Source organism: Colias croceus, chromosome 10 (genome assembly GCF_905220415.1).
Source record: "Colias croceus chromosome 10, ilColCroc2.1".
Taxonomy (NCBI): domain Eukaryota; kingdom Metazoa; phylum Arthropoda; class Insecta; order Lepidoptera; family Pieridae; genus Colias; species Colias croceus.
In genome coordinates this window covers 7,064,252-7,085,578 of record NC_059546.1, presented here as the reverse complement: position 1 = coordinate 7,085,578, position 21,327 = coordinate 7,064,252, and the positions used below count along the sequence as shown (strand labels likewise).

General features: G+C 32.8%; 1 protein-coding gene across 1 annotated transcript; it reads right to left on the bottom strand.

Moving 5' to 3' along the window:
- Positions 1–1,632: 1,632 nt before the first annotated feature.
- Positions 1,633–2,573, bottom strand: LOC123695208. The gene has a single exon (XM_045640976.1). It carries the CDS (start codon positions 2,383–2,385, stop codon positions 1,633–1,635), a length of 753 nt encoding a protein of 250 aa, XP_045496932.1. The 5' UTR covers positions 2,386–2,573.
- Between the last annotated feature and the right edge of the window lie 18,754 nt (positions 2,574–21,327).

The following is a 21,327-nucleotide window of genomic DNA, read 5'->3' as shown; positions in this document are numbered from 1 at the left end:
CATCTAAAACACGTTAGTAACCTAATGTATTTAAAAGAAGTATCGGGGAGTGCTTACAAAAATAAATTAGCGCCACTCCAAATTTTACAAAATAAAATCATTAAAACTATATTTAATTATCCTTTTTTAATTCTACAAATAAAATCTACTACGACACTAAAATAATGAATTTAAAACAATTATACTTTTATAATACGTGTATGTTCATCCGCAAAGCGCTACATAAAAACATAAATACAAATATTATCTCAACATCAAATCGCCACTATCCTAATAGACGAGCTAGCTATCTTGCCCTCCCGAAGATCCGAACAAATTATGGAAGGCGAACGGCAACATACGTTTCTAAAACGGGAATTAATGTCTTCAAACCTTCAAATGGCTAAGGCCGCAAGCGACCAATGGCTGAGCTCGGTGGGCTCTGATTGGCTCATTTGAATCGGATCAACAAGAGCTAAAACGCAAAAAAGGTGGATTTGTATAAAAAGCACGTAATTATTATTATTACTGATGGTGACACTTGTGGCTCCGTTCGGATCCACATACGGACGGTGGTGTGGCAATGGATCCACAAATACCAACCGGATCAACAAGTGAAAACGGATCAAATAATTACTAACTATATGGCACGTTTGATCAACATAGTGCCCGTGGAGATATCTATATATATATATATATATATATATATATATATATATATATAATAATAATAATAACTATAAAATATGTGTAAGTATATAAATAAATTAACCTGTATATTTATAAAATAAAAGTTAATAAACAACGATACTAAGTAAGTAACAACAATAGTAATAAGTTAATTGCAAAATAATATGTAGATACTATAAACAAAATTAAACACAAATGCGAAACAAAATAATAGGTATATAAAAGATGCAGTTACTATAAAAGACTAATAAAATATATATATTATTTATTGCAATACTTAACTTGATTATGGATTTTTTTTTCCTTAAATTAAACTTAAAATTTTGAAAATACCTTTACCAGAACCTTCCAGTATAATTAATAAAATATGACAACACCAAGAACCCTGTACACATTGTCAAATAACAACTGACTTTTAACAACATTATCAATTTAATAAGTTTGACAGCACTTGACATTAGATAAACAATAATAACTATTAAACGTACACTTGCTCAATGTAAATAAACAATTTACAAATGAAAATGAGTAACAATTATAAACTATGCTTATGATTTAAGAATACTAATATACTATTTTATTTTGTGCTCGCAGATTTGAAGAATTCTATCTATAAAACTTCAGCCAGATTACAGCATCTTTACTTTTAACAATTAACAAATCACATTGATTGCTACTACACATTAGACAAACTAAATTTATGTTAGTAAACATTATAGGTAACAGTTCCAAAAGAGACTATGACAATGGTAATACTATGTATGTGAAAAACTATTGAATGAATCATAAATATGTGTAAACTAAGAGCATGTATCACTATAGGTAACATATAAAAAGTTGCTGTAGAATAGTAAGCATTAGAATAAAGAAATAACAAAAAATAAAAGAAAACTTGACCCAATAAGGTACACTTCATTGTTAAATAATCAAAGACATAGTTAAATAATAATAATAAAAGACATACTACTTAATTTGTTTTTGCACTCTTCTGGCCCTGGAGTTTTGTTGAGTCAACAACCTCTGAGAAGTGCTAGCGGAAGCAGTAATGGTTTGCCCCTCACCGTCTAAATTTTGTGGTTGTAAAGCTTCTATGTCAGCAATTGTGCTTATTCGTTGGCGAACACCATCGGCATTGATCACAAAAATGGACCCATCTTTAGTCCAACACTTTGACACACCAAATTTTTTTCTTGCAGCCATAAACACTTCGTGTCGGCACTTGGTGAGAAATTCAGATAATGTTATAGCTGTACCTTTGAGTTTAGTCTTAGCCAGCCAAACTTGATTACGGATCTTCGCATCTTGGAACTTAACCAGAATCGGACGTGGTTTATCCGTTTTTGCTACACCCATCCTGTGACAACGGGAGAACACCTCGGGTACAATTGTAGCTAGTTCAAGATGATCGGATATTAATTTTGAAACACACTCACTAGGATTTTCATCTTTTGACTCTGTTACACCATGTATTAGAAGCATCTTGCGTCTACTCCGCATTTCTTGTTGGTCATAAAGCTGATTTAAAAGATTAACCTGCGACTGGAGGCATGACAATGATGACATGACAAAAGTTCTGAACACATGAAACTCTGATGCAAGTTTCTCAGATGGGATTCTAGTTGCTGAGTTATTATTTTTTAGATCCCGTTGGAACTCATCCATCTTATAAGTAAACATTTCGGTCATTTCAGCCATCTTCTGTGAGATTGATTCCATTTTGTGGTTATGTTGCCCAACAGGTTATTGGTATATGTTTTAGATAATGGTGTTAAATGATTTAATTTATAGGAGACAGTTACTGGTTGGTAGTGGTAGTTATAATTTAATGCATGTATGTAAAAACACACTCCATTAACATTAAAAACAATTTAAAATGATACAGTAAAATTACGAAACGTCTACACTTTTCCACCTACCCACACCTTTTACTTTAGAAGCCAGAGACATCTCCGATTCATTGGTTTCATTTAACGTAGCGCTAGCCAATTTTTGGCCTATTGATGAAAAGTACTGGTTACAGGTGTTAAGCGAGTGCATCGGATTACGTTCAAGGTTAAGCAGTTCTTCAGAATCCTTTCTTTTCTTGTCGTAGCCAGTCACGGTTTTAATTGTTTTCCAAAATGTTCGAGGTTTATTTTCAGCTTCAAGAAGAATCTTCGAATCATAAGCATCCTTCAGCCGACGCAACAAGGTAATATAAAAGTTTCTGTATCTCGTGAAAACTAATCTTTTCTCTTCGTTATTGGGGTCTAGTCTAGAAAGAGAGTGGAGCTTATCCTTAGTTCTACTGCAGCGTATAAGTCCAGGTGTCATCCAGTTTTGCAAGTTATTTTTACGTCTACTAATGCAAGAAGTTTTAGTGTGCTTTTTTACAGAGTTAGTAATGGTAGTCATAAACATATTAGTTGCTTCTGTTACACAATCGGAATTTAGGATTTCACTCCAAGTTAATTCCTTAAGATCTTGAATAATGCCTTCGACGTCTATCTTTTGCCTGAGTCTTCTGTGTTTAGCAGAATTCTTGTGGGAGGTTAAGATCCCAAGAATTATGAGGTCATGATCAGTTACGTCAGAAGAACAGACAAACGATTCTCCAGAGTACTCTGTTTGTACGAAGAAATGATCCAAACATGTTTTGTTATGGGTCGGCATATTGATTGCACTGAGGTAACCTAATTCAGTCAAACGAGAGATATATTCAGATGTTAAATCGGTGGTCCTGGAAGTATCTAATATATCAATATTTATGTCCCCTGTTAGTATTTTACAAGTAAAACCCTTTACGTCTTTTAAAACCTCGGAAATAGACTCAAGAAAAGGTTTAGGGTTAAGAGAGGGAGAACGATATATAGCGATGAGATGAGTATTCCTATCAGGTATTTCTATAGATAAACATTCAGATTCCTCTACAGATAGTTCGGTAACTGTTACCATCCAACTATCTCTGATATACACCACAACGCCGCCAGCCTTAGTTTTAGGGTTTGTTGTGCAGTACGAGGTGTAACCATCTATTTGAGGGATGATAGATGCAAGTGGAAGCCAACATTCAGTAAATACAATTACATCAAAACTGATAGAGAATCTCTTTAAACTAACCTGGAAAGGGAGGAAATTTTTATTTAAACTTCTGATGTTACTGCATAAAATTCGAACATTATATTTGTTGAGAATTTGAGAGGACTGTTCAGGAGCGATTATATTATGACATACTATGCTATGGGAATTGTCAATATCACCAATTACCTCTAAGAGGGCCATAGGAAAGTGTTAAGACTGAAGCAGCATCGGAAAAACATAAGATCTGGTAAGGTATCAAAGCAGACTTTGAAAAGCAGTGCAATTGTAATCAATTTAAGCAGTATAAAAAAAGTATATAATAATAAACAAGCGAACTCTTAATAATAATAAGCCATTTTGAAGTATACACAACAATTATAATAGACATACATAACCCCATTAAATAGATAAGTAGCAAGGTACACAAATTAATACAAAAAATAGCTTTATGATAGTTGACTGGAACAATTATTATACTACTAGTCACCAGAATGAAAAGGCATACGAAGCAAATCGCCGCACTGTTAGACTGGATTTTGATTGCAGGACACCCAGTACGTTTACGAATATAAATGGAGCCATTTCTAGTCCAGCAGTATTTAAAGTTTGCATCGGTAGCTGCCCTTCTGGTGTCTCGAAATAATTGCCTTTTTTCACGCGTGAGACGCTCGTTTACGTAGACTTTTCGCTCCGGTCCATGTCCTACAATGTCCTTACTATGCAACGTTCGACGTGATCTTCCAGCTTTTAGGAACAAATCGCGAACGATTTTGCGAGTGAAGCGGATTATTAATGGACGAGGCTGAGCTACATTACTGGAATCACAATTCGAGTCTTTAACGTGTTGGCGTGGACCTGCTCTAGTAACGTTGTCAAGATCGGTTTCCGTGATATTTAATCCTATTTTGTTGGCCGTCGTCATAGCTAAGTGAATGGGGTTTTCAGATGATTCCTCCTCTATGCCTATTACTTCCACTTCATTTATTAAGAATGCTTGTGAACGAAAATCAAGCTCTTGGCGTAAAGAAATAATTGTAGATTTAAGTTCAGCATTTTCACGTTGTCTTTCTTCAAGCTCTTGTATTTTTGTGGCATGAACAGCTTTTATTTCTTCCAGATTCCTTTCACAAAGAGCAAGAGAGGAGACAAAACTTGCCAAGTCGCTCTTAAAATTCAACACAATCTCACGAAGAAGGCGAATTTCTTCTGTTAGAACTTGCACGTCGGATGAGGAATTGGAAATTTCATTGGATGCCTGGGTAATCGGGCTGTTAAGATGTTCCACTTTTTTTCGTTTGCGACTATTTTCTACAAGCGTGTTGGCCCGTGCTGGGGTAGTAGAATTATCTCCACCTTTCTTACTAAGTGCCTGGCATTCTGGACAGATCCAATGAATAAAATTATCATCTCCGACAGGACAATTATTTCCAATGCAAGGGATGTGGAATATTTTCTTACAATTTTTGTTTGAGCATGATAAGCGATTGTCATCGGTCACTGGAGTCATGCACGCAGCACAGGTAGGATTTGGCGTCATTTGTATGGATAAAATTTATTAATTTAAAAAATATATATATATATCTTTTTTTCTTGTAGCACAGTCAGTAAACTGCGTAGTGTGTAAGCGCAGGACCGGTTTAACGCGTGGACGGCCGGCGAACGGTGAGTCATGAATCGCACTTGTTTGTTCTGATTACGGTAAGTTTTAAATTTATTATAACCGTTTTTTCTTTGCAAGCGTATATCTATTCGATTATTTCACATATACACAATTTAATATCTCCACACGATAGCAATTTTCACTGACTTACTAATGAGCGTAATATAAAAGTATAATAATTCACTATGATTTATTTTTATTTAATTTGAAGTTACGTACGGACGCAGGCACGTATTGTGCAGTAGCCGCTCAACGCGAAACTGATTAAATTGCTAATAATTGCTCTCCAGTCTAAGGAATCTTGTAGCGAGTAGACAATATACAGTAGACAGCGAGTACAAACATAACCTGAGAGCAATCCGTATCAAACATTTCGCTTCACTTTTTCTCTTTTCTTTTAAAGTAGCCTAGCTCTTGATACTATAATTTGAAGATTTAGGGTTTTTGATTATTATTTTTTAACATATAAATATATAGGGCATGGCACTATATTTACGTATAGAGAATATTGTTAGCTTCATTGCTTTAGTTAACAAAACAATTGCGTATAAATTGTTAAAATTTCATACAATATTAATAGTAATTAATTAGATAGTAGCTTGAGTTTGAGTCTGAAAAAGCTCTCACTTGGCAACATTGTATCTTCTCATTGTACATTATTACAAGCTTCAACAATGTAATAAATGTCACGTCCACCTTACGTAAATATCCAATCAAACAAACTCGCCCAAAAATTGTTTACATTAAACTTGACCAACTCCGGTTAATTTGTGCGCATATTTGGTCAGAGCGAGACTTCGGGAATAACATTGTGGCAAAATGAGATTTGTTTTATCTTCCATACGAAAAGTTTCGCGGAGACCGTGTTCCGACACGTTCGCAACACAAACAAGAGAAATAAGCGGTCGAAAATTGCGTCTCTTTATTACAAGGGTTTCCTGAACTTTCTTTTATGAAATCTCTGCGATGGCAATTTAAATGCGACTATCTTACTGTAGCTGAGTGTTGACTGTAAAAGTAATAGTATTCATTTTTTTTCTTTTAGAGAGTGTGAATGATTTTTTATATTCTCGTTATTGCGCTTGATTGTTTTCTTTTTGGAAATTCGATGCTAATAAGTGAGTCTAGAGTAATTAATTCAGTCTACTACATTTTTTATCATCATGCAGTTTTTTTAATATAAAGTACATGAAAGTTCAGTTATATACCTCCATCAATGTCCAACACAATATAACATTTTCATTGTGAAAAGGACTCAGAAAACAGAAAAGAAAAGCAAAAAGAAAATCGTCGTACATCTACGTGATAAATATTATAAATAATGATGATGAACTCTTAAAGAAGAACTAATTTTCGGCCATGGATTTCATAAATTCATAAACATTTTAGGCGATAAATTCGCTGTGAAATATCTTAATTGATATAATTAATCTAATAAAATAATCGGAATTATGAAACTCGCCAAGTAACATCAACAGTTTTATAACTTCTTTATTACTTCGAAACTCGATTTACTGAGAAAAATGGTCCAAGTTTACTAGTTCTAGATGAATGGAGCTTAAATCTTATTAGTGATATTACGTTAAATGCTGTTTTCCCTTGGCTCTTTCTTACTATCCTTGTAAGAAATTATATTTACTTTTGTTTCAGCGTCTTATGTCACAAAACTGCAATCATTATTACTAAGTCTATTAGTACCATATAAGGCACATGCCTTCGCCTTACAGTATGTAGATTGTAGATTGTAGACCTTATGTACATTTACTGTTTAAAACATTTTATTTGCACTTTCATACCACATGACTGAACAAAATTCGTTTTTTTTTTAAATTTCATATGGAAAAGGCCAAAAATTATGCAATAATTTTCGAGCGCTTGCAAGGAGATATAACAAAACAAATGAAAATGTTATTCATGTTATTGGTCGTAACAATAATATTTTGCAAATGTATTAAAAAGCAAAAAGCTTTAATTTTCTCTATCTAAAATGATAATCAATCATTTAAAAAAATTCCAAATTTTAATAGTTAAAATAAAAAAACAAATACAAAATTATTCAGCAAAAATCATATAAGTAGTATGATATTATATATTTTTGTCACACAAACTTATTATTCTGGGCTCGTTTTCATTGAATAAATATGATATGATAATTTCCAATTACTAAGTAGTTGATCTTAGATCAATAGATAAACTAGTGAAGATCTATTCAAGTTATGTTACGGTTCAAAGGCGTCACATGTATGTTGTTTCAAATATAATTTCTGAACTTTTGCCTCGGGTCGTATATATTACCATAAATATGAAGTTGGTATATTTGTTTGATTCCTCGTATTTTTCTATGATAGAGTGATAAAGTTTGTGTATTTACATTCAAGTAGGTAGATTTGAGTTTCGTTGGTGAAAACTTTTTGACGTTAAAATAATGGAATATGTTAATTTCGCGTAATATTAGAAAATTTAACTTTATATATAATATATAAAGTTAAATTTTCTAATATATATCTAATAATATATACCTTTCTGGAGATTGATAAATTGATTTAGAAGCGATTTGACATTTTAAATACTTGTTAGTTTTTATATGTTAACTAGCTTACCTCCCGCGGCTTTGCCCGCTTTCTCTATAATGATTTGAGATTTAAACTATCCTATCTCTCAAGTTGGATCAAACTGCACATGGTGTGCGAATTTTATTATAATTGGTTAAGTGGTTTAGGATTCCATTGAGGACAAACATTGTGACACGAGATTTATATATATTAAGAAGATTAGAGATAATAAAAATAAAATATGTGTATAGATATAGATTCTCTAATTTTAGATGTTACTTTAGATTAAAATATGTCCATAATACAAGTTGACTATTTTTTGGACATACCTAATAGCTACTTTTGAACCAATTTTGTTATGTTAGAATGTTTTACCGTTAAGCTGATTGCCAAGCATAATTTCTATAAAACATTGTCACTCGATTTTAATTAAAATCGTTATTTGTATTCAAAGAAAATACCTCGAAACTTTTCCATCCAATCCAATTAAGCTGATAGAAGATAAACCACGAATTTTTTAAAACTCAAATATAATTTTCACGATTTCTTTTACTTGGTTATTCTTTTTATGCAAAAATCTTAAGTGGGTTAATTTATTATTATAATGATGTATATTTTGTACGCATTATTGTTAAAATTTACAAATTAAAGTCAAAATTGACTTCTACATAGGTACCTACGTCTTGTTTATACAATGCTGCATTCGATTCTAAGAAATTTATGAAAATTATGTTCAGTGTATCCATTTCTGATGAACAGTTTGCATTTAGATTGACGACTTACTTGAAGGAACTGAAACTACCATGCCATCCATTCTAATATTAGTGAAAAATGGCAAAAATACGATACGAGTTCTTTTTTTAACGTCGGTGAACAATTATGCGAATGTTTGTTTTCACAGCTAAACCTCAGTGTCGATTTGAATGATTTTTATAATAATTGCAAATCTTAAGTTTCAAGGTACTTTGATGTACAATTTCCAGAGCACCTATCGACCATGCTATTATTACATCTTAATATTGATTTTTTAATGCCATTCAGTTTAATTATGTTTTGATCATCTAATGGACGAAAAAACACTAGTTGAATAGAGCTTCTGCAATATTTTATCTTAATTACGAGGGAAATTCAACATGAAAGGAACAAGTAGGAATAATCACACGCCGACGCCAACTGAATCATAATTAGACGACAACATAGTGCAGTGTTTTCCATACTCGCCTAGATTTTCTGATGCTGAAAATAAATTTATCTTTTTACGGTTTCGGCATCTTCGTTCATCCTTGTATTGTATTTTATAACGAGTATTTATGAACTCAATAAAACATGTATGTGAGGGATAGTAACATTTACAGGCCACAATCTCGTAATGTAGTGCTCTAATAATACTCCACTAAACTCCCAACCAAAGTGTATTCAATGTTACAAAAACCTAAATTAAGTAACTACATTATTCTCAGAAACCTATTTAAATTCAAAATGGAATGATGAAAATTGCATCTACACCGTCATTATAAAGAAAAATAATATTTAAGATAGCAACAGTGTCGCACGGTCGAGTATGTACATTGTACACCGAATGTAGTGGGGGATGTAAAGCATAGCTGCGTTATATCATTAAATATATTCACGATCTCTCTAATGAATACTATTGTCAGCTCGGGAATCGTGTTACTATGTCCTCATTAAAACATGACAATACCAACGTCGCGTTGAGACCAATTACCTTACCTTTTGGTCACGCTCCGGTGATTCCCTTTGATATATTGAAAATAACTTTTTATTTTCGTGATCTGCTTTGTTCATAATGACGTATTCATTTGGGATAATACGGGTACCTACGTCAGTGTTAAATAACTGTTATTCTTGTAACGTATTTGCATGTAAAACAAATCATAAAATAATAGGTAGGTATATTAAAGAATCATCATATTATATACGTAAATGTATTTTTATTTAAATTAATAGCTTGATTTTCTTAGTACTAGTAGAGTAGGTACTTTACCCATATTACTATTCAAAATCTACGGGTAAAATGAAAGAAAGATTTTTCGCGAAAAAACAAACTAGGGAGGAATCCCTATTTAATCCATTAGTAGGTAGCCTGTCTATAAGATGTGGGTTCGATCCCATTCGTAAATATATAACATAGCGTATTAAACATACTACCTATATCATAGAAGATTTACATTTTATGTCTTCTCTTTCAACCTGTGTTCGTCCACTGTTGGGCGTAGGTCTCACCTACTCTATTGTTGGTGAACATTTTTTGTAAAACGTTACATTTCTATGTAACCCTTAACTTTGGATAAAGCGTCGTCCGCGTCGACAATGTTAACCTGCCACATAGTTTATAACAACTATTATCCAGATAAATTCAAATGTAAATTGTTCATAAGTTATTCTCAATATCAAAAGCATGTATTTCAACTTGCAGAGCTATAATAATAATTAAATGAAATAGTGCAAAAACGCAAGCGGAACGAGCGAGTGTAGCGAAACTTTTGAACTACTAGTTCGGCTGAACTACAGTTAACTCGAGGTGTTTTGACAACGTAAACGTTGTTTGATATGTTATTTTCATAAATTTCTGTCTTTGGCTATGAATGTTTTACACGTTCCTGTTCAAGAACTTCTACCATTTGAGATATATTTCCAAATTGTAGCATGTATGCATATGTATGAACTTATTTTTTAGTAAGAGGTGTAATACGTTTACAAATCTACTTAACAGTTTTGTTAACTATTTTCTATGCTTAGGTTAAATTTAGAGATTAGAAATGTTTCATTTATATACGTACTGTAAAATTAAAATAATGAACTGTATTCTTTCTCTTTTATATTTACAGGTATATGTTTATTTCAAGGTTAAAAAAATAAAAACACACACAAAGAAATATAAAAGCATAATTTATTTCCCGCGGACTGGAATAAACCGGAATTCCGGCGTTTCATTTTTGCCGGTAGTATATTAGTTAACCCGCAACCCCTCGTATCGCACTCATTTAACATACGAGTGTGAAATTTAAACTTTAAAAGTACTGTCGTATTTTATGTGGAGCGCTTTCAGTATTGCCAGACTTTGGTTGGGAATTTAATAGCGGCTACAATTATAGCTGCAACATTGAACTACGGCTCGCTGTGTTTATTAGAATTAATTGCGGTTCCTGTTTAAATTTTTGTAGAAAACATAAATTTAATTTAGTGTTTGTAAGTAATTATAAAAATTACACGCTTAAGTGTGCACACTAATTTGTAAAACTTAGAATAAATATTTCTATAACGAAAATATTATGATAACAAGTTAATGTAAAATAAATTGAACAGACAAGTTAATTGGTAGAATATGAAATAAAAATTATTGTTATTTGTATAGGTAATGGAATTTCTAACCGTGAACATTACGTATAGAGGTAAATCTTCTTAATATATATAAATCTCGTGTCACAATGTTTGTCCTCAATGGACTCCTAAACCACTTAACCGATTATAATAAAATTCGCACACCATGTGCAGTTCGATCCAACTTGAGAGATAGGATAGGTTTTATCCCGGAAATCCCACGGGAAAGGGAACTATGCGGGGTTTTCTCTGAAAACGCGTGCGAAGCCGCGGGTGGAAAGCTAGTTTACTATATGTTTTAATTTATGTATTTAATGTATGTTTTAATTCAATCTTTAAATGTATTATTCAAAATAAAATAGCATACACTGACAGCTGAAAAATATTTTCATTCTACAGCAATTGAAAGACATACCCACCAAGTACAAATACTCGTATTTTAATGGCTTGGATGTCCCTAAGTATCCACAACAATAAAACGGGAATGTTTGACCAACCTCGTAATAGACTTGAAGATTTAAGGCTTTTCCCGTCCTTTATAGAGCTATGAACATTAGGCTCACTTTCATTGTTATAAACGAGGTAAATACTGTTATAGATTTTATTCTTTATTGATAGACTACATGACGATGCACTTTGGATATGGCGTATTCGTGTAGTAATATTCTTTATACATTTTAGTCACACCAATTCAGGAAAATGTGCAATGGAAGTTTTTTATCACTTCAGATTTTACATTGTTTGCAAGAGCTCAATGCATATTAATCTCTAATTGCAATCACTAATCAGGTGACGCTAAGCTCGAATCTCTAAGCAATATTTAAACTTAATTATTAGCTCTTTTGATTCCCCTATTATTTAATCATTCTCAAGCAACGTCTATCATTCCTCTGCCACATAATTTAATGCCATATCATATAGACGGTGAAAAGCGAGAGACGAGTTAAATGACTGGTGTGGCTAATTAGGTCTCCGAGCGCAATTAGTAGACTTCTCGACTGAGATAAAACCACAATAGTGATGCAGATGCACTCGCTTCATTTCGTTTTACGTCAACAGATTAAGTTAAGGAGAACATTTTAAACACTCGCTCCGGCTTTTAACTCGAAAGGGAAATGTTTAAATTGCATGCAATTGAAGACGTTCGTTTGTTTCTGTGTATTGTCGACACTGGAGTTTTGTTTTCATACAAAGATGTTGTTTGGAATATTCAATTTTGAAATATATCTGTTATAATAACATACAAAAGTTTAGATTATTTTTCATGATTGTCATTTTGTTTATTTTATCTTATCAACAACCTATTTTCTATTGATAGCATAAATGGTAGACACAAGATATGTGGAAGTTCTCAAGGAGATTTATAAAGGTGCAACCCTCCAAGTAAAGCTGCACGAAGTATCTCGCCGAAAACCAGTTGGTCGCGGTGTAAGACAAGGCGATACAATTTCTCCCAAGCTATTTACAGCTGCTCTAGAAGACGTTTTTAAACTGTTGGAGTGGTCCGAAAAAGGCGTTAGCATCAACGGGTCAATGTTGTCGCATTTGAGATTTGCTGACGACCTCGTTCTGTTTGCTAAAACCCCGGACGATATAAAAGTTATGCTCGAAGAACTACATGATGCCTCACTAGCTATTGGATTAAGAATGAACATGCTCAAAACTAAATTTATGTGTAACAGCAAAAACATTACACCTGCGATCACAATACATGGTCAGAACATCGACAGAGTAGAAGAGTATGTTTATTTAGGTCAAATAGTTACGCTGGATAGGAATGCACAAAAGAGGGAAGTAGACCGCCGCATTCAACTTGGCTGGGCAGCGTTTGGCAAACTATCAGATGTATTCAAAGACAAACAAATACCAACCTTCCTGAAGAGGCGAACGTTTGAGCAATGTATTCTTCCAGTAATGACGTACGCCTCTGAAACCTGGACACTAACCAAACACCTAGTGAATAAACTCCAAGTAGCGCAAAGGTCGATGGAACGCGCTATTCTCGGGATTTCATTGATGGACAGAATTCCAAATACGACAATAAGGAAGAAAACTGGAGTTATAGACATAGCACTCAAAGTGTCTCGGCAGAAATGGAGGTGGGCGGGACATATCTGCAGATTAAGTGACAACAGGTGGACCAACAAAATCCTAGAATGGCGTCCTTGGACCGGACAAAGAAAAGTTGGCCGTCAGCCTACTAGATGGGCTGACGACATAGTGAAGATCTTGGGAAGGAAGTGGATGCGAGCGGCAACAAACAGGAAGGAATGGCGTGCACATGAAGAGGCCTATACCCAACTTTGGGTTTAACCAGGCTGAAAAAGAAAGAAAGAAAGAAGAAAGCATAAATGCTGTAATCAGGTTGAAAACGTTTGTCATTTATTTACTTCCTCTTATTACAAGGTACTTTAAAATATTGTTAACACGATGTGAAAGAGTCAATTTATTCGGAGTTATGAAGCGAGTTTTCTGGACTTATGTCAAAGTAAAGTATGTTTTTGCCGTTCGCTTCCGCTCGAATTGATCTGAAATAAAAATTAAACATAGGTCAACAATAGACAAGCAAAATTTTCAAAATGAATTACACATTTTTGAGGTTAAACATCCCCTTTTTATAATATTAGTACAAAAGTTTTATTTTAAACAATTCTCATTAGAAACGCAATAAATTAAACACCATAATTACAAAACAAAACTTATTGGTTCTTAATACATAGTTTCAGCGCATAGTTCACGTAAGTTGCTCAGCATAGGGGCCGATTAGAACTAGAACTCAGGTATAACTATTTAACATACTTGAGTACTTTAGCCTTTAATTAATTGCTTCTTAAGTATAAATCTAGTATGTGCACAAAAGTTTTGTTACAATTGATATATTGTATATCTACACTAATATTATACAGAGGAAAACTTTGTTTGTTTGTTTGATTGTAATGAATAGGCTCATAAACTACTGGAGCGATTTTAAAAATTCTTTCACCATTCGAAAGCTACATTATCCACGAGTAATCTAAGCTAGGTTTTATCCAGGAAATCCCACGGGAACGGGAACTATGCGGGTTTTTCTTTGAAAACGCGGTCGAAGCCGCAGGCGGAAAGCTAGTTATGTTATATAATAATTTGTTACATTTTGTTACATAAAGAAAAGGAATGTCCCAAGAATGTCTGAACAGAGTAAAGTAATAGACGTAGTAACCGACGTAGTTTCATATTAATTTTTAACTTTTAACTTTTCGAGACAAACTTCAAAGATTTGGATTTTTAAGTCATTATGCAATCCAACTTTTCAATAAAAGAAAACGACCCATTTTTATTAAGCTTAAGAAACTGTAATGATTGATTTCCTTTGATTTGGAAATGCTTCGACAATCCGCCAAAGCAACCCCCAACAAAGGCATATTACAATATTATTATCCTTACCTTAAAATATGAGAAAACATTGACAAAAATTGAACACAACAAGACAGACGTCAAGCACTTGATCATGGCAAAAGAAATCAAAAGTTCCTCTCTTTTCCCCGACAAACATTTTAACTAATTTCAGTACATAAGTACTATTCGGGGGAAGTTCATGTCATTTTACGCAAATAAGGAAAATAAGCCTATATTGTATGTAACGGGAGCTCGCGAGTAAATTGAGGAAGTTAGCTAATTTAGAAAATGGGCACCCAGCGTGCAATGTATTCTTGTACACCTGTTGGAGCACACAGTAACCAAGTTAAGTGACAGTTATTACTGTACCTTAGTGTCGGTTTTAAGTGAATTGGTCGGGTTTTGTGGCCGGTAAATTAAGTAGAAGCAATAAACCTAGGCTTCGTGAGAAACAGATGTGAGTCCTAAATGTTTTTTCTTGGGTTCGGCTAGAATGTAGCGCCCGTCGTTCTAGTTTTTCGTTTATGTAATTAGTTGTAGAGAAAATTGTATGTTAAACGTTTCCCTCGTTGAAGAAATATATTAGGAATTTCATTATTTTTAGGTATTACTTCCTAATCAAGGTAACTCTGTATGAATAAAATTTATTCAGTTTTCTTTCGTATGCATTGCATTGAATTGCAAATAAATATAATATAAATTTCGTAAACTATTAAATTCTTAAAATGAACTTAAACACATACCTTTCAATGGTCACTTTATAAATGCAATTCTTCATAAACGAAACAGTATTAACGCTACTTTCATTTAAAATGAAAATAAAGAAACAGTCTGCAAATCTTAAAGAGGCGTGACCCATGTATTAAATTGTACATGACTGCAATGAGTCCAATTTCCAGAGAGAGATAATTCAAGGAGAATCGTAAACTTGGAGTCGTTCCCAGTCTACGCGTTGCATACTTTAATATGTAAATCAAATTTTGCACGTCAGTTTAAAATTCAGACAAAAATTTAATCAAACGACTGCATAGATTGTTTGCATATTTTTATTTTATATATCAACGTTTATTTACTTGTTTCTATGTATAAAATAAAAAAAAATTAGCCAACAAAATACAATAACTCTACTCTGTGCCCCGTGGTTTTACCTGCATTGCTCCGCTTTTATTGTTATTAGCGTGATGATATACATCTTGCCTTCATCGATAAATGGACGATCTAATGTATTTTTTAAACAAGTGATAACTGCGTTAAAAACAACCAACTTCAAACTTGCACTTGCAACATTTACAAATAAAGACAAAAATGCTCATAAAATAAAAACTACTGGACCTATCCGAATAAAATTTTTATGGGACCAATTCGACACTATCCCGCGTCGAACAAAAAAAGAATCACGTAAATCGGTTCAGAAACCTCGGAGTAATCGGTGTACATACATAAAAAAAAACATATATTGATAACCTCCTCCTTTTTTTGAAGTCGGTTAATCATAGTAATATAGCAAATAAACTCTTCAGCTTAATAATATTAGATGGTATATAATATGTTCCATATACCCTATTATAATTGTGGTAACTAAACTAACATTTGCTGTGTAATTTTAAGGTGTACCTTCCTTCCATAAACATTGAATGCAATTACTTAAGTGTTAAACTCACACCGTATTTTATATTCCAAAGTCATGTTATTCTAGGCACATCATTATGTATGCAATACCCTTAAGCATTGCTACACACTGCCCATATTTTCATAGGTAATTACGTGAGTTTATAGGAAAATATTCTTTATTCCAGCGTGGTTGATACGTGGTTATACTCCGAAAAATCACAAGCAAGTGAAATTTCATTTCAATCATACTTTTCCCGCATATAAACAGTACATTTAACTGACGTTATCATTCGCAATCTCTCTAGCTATAATGTAATGTCACAAGCGTTCTTCCTAATATCAGAATTCGCAGCACTGGAGAGCCATTTAGATGTCCCGTTTGTTATAACTGTCACATAACAGTGATGTAGGTGCGGGGCAGGTGACGCAAGTTATATGCGACAAACTATGTTGCCCCTGACACCTGGTAGCGTAGTGTAGATAAGACGAGGTGGATATACGCTTGTAACATAAATATTAAAGTGTGCTTTTGTTTGATGATTTCTACCTTTTATGGGGATGGAATAATAGTTTTGCGTAGAAACATTATATGTGCAGTTCGTAGACAGCGCGCGTTTATATCAGTAATCAGATAAATCAATTGACAGTTTACTAAAGATAATAATACTAAAGATTAATTTCCACATCTTATCAATAGTTAATTTTTCTTTTTCTTCTACTTCTAAGAATTTTAATTTCAATGTATAAGAATTGTATGAAACATTTTATAATTGAAATGCGCATACGGAATGGTAGGTAAACATTAGATTATTCTTTTAAAGCAGGATTATGAAAGAAGTGGGATCTTAACAGTATGCTTATTTGTAAATACGAATGCAGTTCTTATGATATTAGCTATTTAAACGTAACCCTTTGTCGAAGAACAATAATATTCCCTGTGATACAACGTTCAACAGTACAAAAAGATTAAAAAACGAAAACAAAGCTCAGAATTTTATTAATTAAACAGAAAACGTCGGATAAGATAATCTTGTTCCCAAATGCCCTAAGGTAATCCGAAAGATGTACTTCGCGTCTGCATTTTCTGTTCGCAATCAACTTGGGAACTGAATGTTATATCGACTTTGGAGGTAATTGTATTAGAAAGTGATCAGACGTGTTTTAAATGACGTTGCTTTTTACATTATTTTTTTTTGGCAAAAGTAATGGATTAATATTACTACTCCTATAGCACTGAAACCTCGAACTGGATCCGGCCTGGAAGACGCGAATTAATAGATAAGTATATTTAAAGAAATACACTTATCTATTAATATAAGTATAGACTTACATTAATTGTTATTGATAACGTGTCTATGGCTGTCTCATGTGTTGAACAATTTAAATCAATATTGGTTTATAGAGATACATAATACAGATCAGATAGAGACTACTTATAGACAGGTATATTTTCTTAAATTTATGTAAATTGATAGATACGTTGAACAAATTATATCGAGATGTTGTGATACAAAAGGCTTTGAATATTTAAAAGTTTATTCGTATAAAACTCAATAGAAGAGGGCTATCACTGATGGTTTACAAAATAACGTGCAAAATGAACAACTGACATTTAAAAAAACGTATTCTATTTCTATGATATCGACGTCAATAAAAGGCTTTTACAATATGCAGTTTCCTAACGTTTTAAAAATATTAATCTCATGTTCCACTTGAAGCGTTGTAAAAAATATAGTCGAATAGGCAATTGTAGATTAAATGTTGCATAGAAAATATTTTTTAAATTCTCTGCAACTCTGATGTGGTAACATTTAAAACGAGAGGGTTACTAAAACTATACGTCATCAAATGCAAATCCGGTGACAATTTGTACAAACATTGAAATGTTCATTTATAAAACATTGCAAATATTTCCTATATTTTTACACATTTTTCGCATGCGTTCCATTTGAATTAAAGTACGACAAAAATAATTGAATCGCTTTCAAAATGAATGTGCCACCGCTATTTCAATTAAAATTTTATTGTAAATATAAATATATGCGATGGAAGAATAATAATGTCTTAAATACTGTTACAAGAGAAAGATTTATCTCGGTCGATATATTTAGAACTAATAGACTATGTCCTTTCTCGGGTATCAAAATATCTCCATACCAAATTGCATGCAAATTGGTTCAGTAGTTTAGACGTGATTGAGTAACAGACAGACAGAGTTACTTTCGCATAATTATAATATTAGTATGGATAATGGATATATCGGTCTCATAATTAAGCGCCTTTCACACCTATAAATAATCATATTTACTCTGAAAATATACACTAAACCCCAACCTTTCATAAACGATATTATTATAAGCGATAATTTATTTATTAATATTTAACGAACCGTTTTCCGCTTTTTTGATCGTAAACTGGAAATCTGTACCCAAATGAAGCCTTATTCACAGTTGAGTGAAAAAACCTCGTTAATTTGAGCCACGCCAACTCTATTTTGAAATTTAAATTGTTTATTAATAAACTGGGGAATTATTTTACACTGGGAAACGGTAACGAGGACTTTAGTTAACCAACCCTGATCAGCAAGCTATGATTTGTTCATTGCATAAATACAATAAGAACTTGGATGAATATATAAACAGCTTATCATATTTGGATTACATTATGCTGATCATATTATATGATGACTTAACAAACGAGACATAAGAGGTTTTACAAAACCATACCCATAACTTGAACCTCGATTTTCTTCCAACGATCGTCGAGGCGCACAGACTCTAGGCATCGCCATATGGTGGACGTTCCATGTACCCGGACTAAGCGTTTCGGTTCCACATTCTTTATCCGAACCGCGAGGGACTGGAACATGCTTCCTGAGTCTGTGTTCCCCGACGAGTACAATATGGGGGTCTTTAAGCGTAGAGTGAACAGGTACCTTCTAGGGAAGCGCGTTCTATCTTAGACCACATCTCAGCTTAACATCATACGAGATTGTGGTCAAGCGCTTCCCTATTACCAATTAAAAAAAAAACCTTGAACCCATAATATTCCCATATAGAACCCATATTTACCTATAAACTCATAATTCAAGATTGAAAGATATTTATGCTGATATAGTTAGAATTTTCTAAGAAAATTCTATTGAGTTTCATATAAGTTTCATATAAATTTAATTAATGAAAGCATTACATTCAGGCCTATACTGAAATTATACGTTGAATGATGTATGATGATGTAACAATCAAATTATGTTAAGCGCTTTTCAAAACGGGATAAGGGTTGTGTTTCATTGAACTTATCATATGCTTTCCTGAGAAAAATAAAAAGGTTTCAAGCTCTTTCAATTTAAATATTGTATGTAATTGTCATTGCAGTATTCTGTACCTGTGTTATACAAAAGGTTTGTGGTTATATTAATATAAGACAAATGTTATACACACCAAGACAATCTTTATAAGCACATAATCGCGATTTATGGAAGCACATTGGCATCAGGGAGCTTTTGCCCAGTATGACAAATGTAAAGAAAAAATGAATACATGATTGCAATTTTTAATAGACGAACAATATTGTAAAAGAAATTTGTTCATCCCAACATTTTATATAAACATCATGGAACACACCTTATATTAAAAAATAAAGGCTTTACAGGTGTCATTAATAATAGCCCACGATATTAATATAATATAAATCTTATGTGGCAGAAGAAAGCCGCGTGGGTAAACCTTAATGAGCTTCAATCCTACTTCATGTTTATTTTTCATTTTCCTCATAAGATATTTTCATTCGAAATTGAGTTCACGAACATGTTTACGGATAATATGAAGTTATTTCATATGTTATTAATAAATCGACATAGGTACTTATTACTTAATGTGTTAGTTTTTGAACTCATAAGGAATATTACGCATTTCGAAGCAGATGTGATTGTAATAGATAATGGTCAAGGATTGAATGGTATGATTTCATTTCGTAAAGATTTCTGAATTACAAAAAATAAAAAAGTAGATACTTAATTATATTAAGAGCGTCTTTTCATCTTGTATAAGTAATACTAATTTATTGTAGTTTTATTTGCAGGGTAGGTTATGTTATGATGTCTAACCTGCTGTAATTTGTAGTTCAATCGATAAAAAATCGTCTTTATTCAAAATATGAAAACCTACATAATAGGTTATTTTTACCGCTGTGAAACATTTCTTTCCCACGCGGCTACGTGAGCACAGCATTGATAAATATACAGGTTTTCAACCGCGTGGTCAAAGGAAATTCCCAGGAGAATGAAATGTTACCGTGGTAAAAAATTAGGCTCTGTCACTCTAACTATCTCTAGAATCAAAAATCATATCACTCCGTTGCGACACGAAAAAACTATGTAGTTATAAAGTAGGTATGTCTAGAAATAATTTATACTATAGGTGTTAAAATATATGTTTATATTATTATTAAATTAGACTAAGCATTAAAAATATAAATAGTTTATTTCGAGGAAAATGTAATACAATTCTCTCAATCCTCGTGTCACGTGTTTTTTATCAAACTCCCACAAAACGGCTTAATCTTATTTAAGATTTTTTGTGTCTTAGTATATCCGATAGATCTGAGAATAGATCGGAAACTATATTTATACCACGTGGGTGTATTTGACAAAACAGTTTATTAAAGCATTTATTTCTAAAGGCATAGGAAGCTTTTTATCTGGTCTCAATTGCTTGCAACAGTTATAAACGCTGTATTATGTACCAAACAACTCGGTAAAGGTAACCTTTGTCATCAAATGGTCACCAATTCAGTTACTGTACATCATGGACTGACGTCGAGTACACTTACCAGTCACAGAACCGCGCGTGTATTAGTTACAATCACAAAACAGTAGTTGTATTGTAGTGTATATGTATTTACAAAACAGTCTGATTCATTTTTGATGAAATTCTATCAAGATAACTATTATAGAATAATGCTGTAACTTTTACTCTTAACAAACTCATTCAACTCGTTATATTATATTATAAACTCTTTTCATCTACACACATTCGGCCCTAGAAATAGATCGATAAT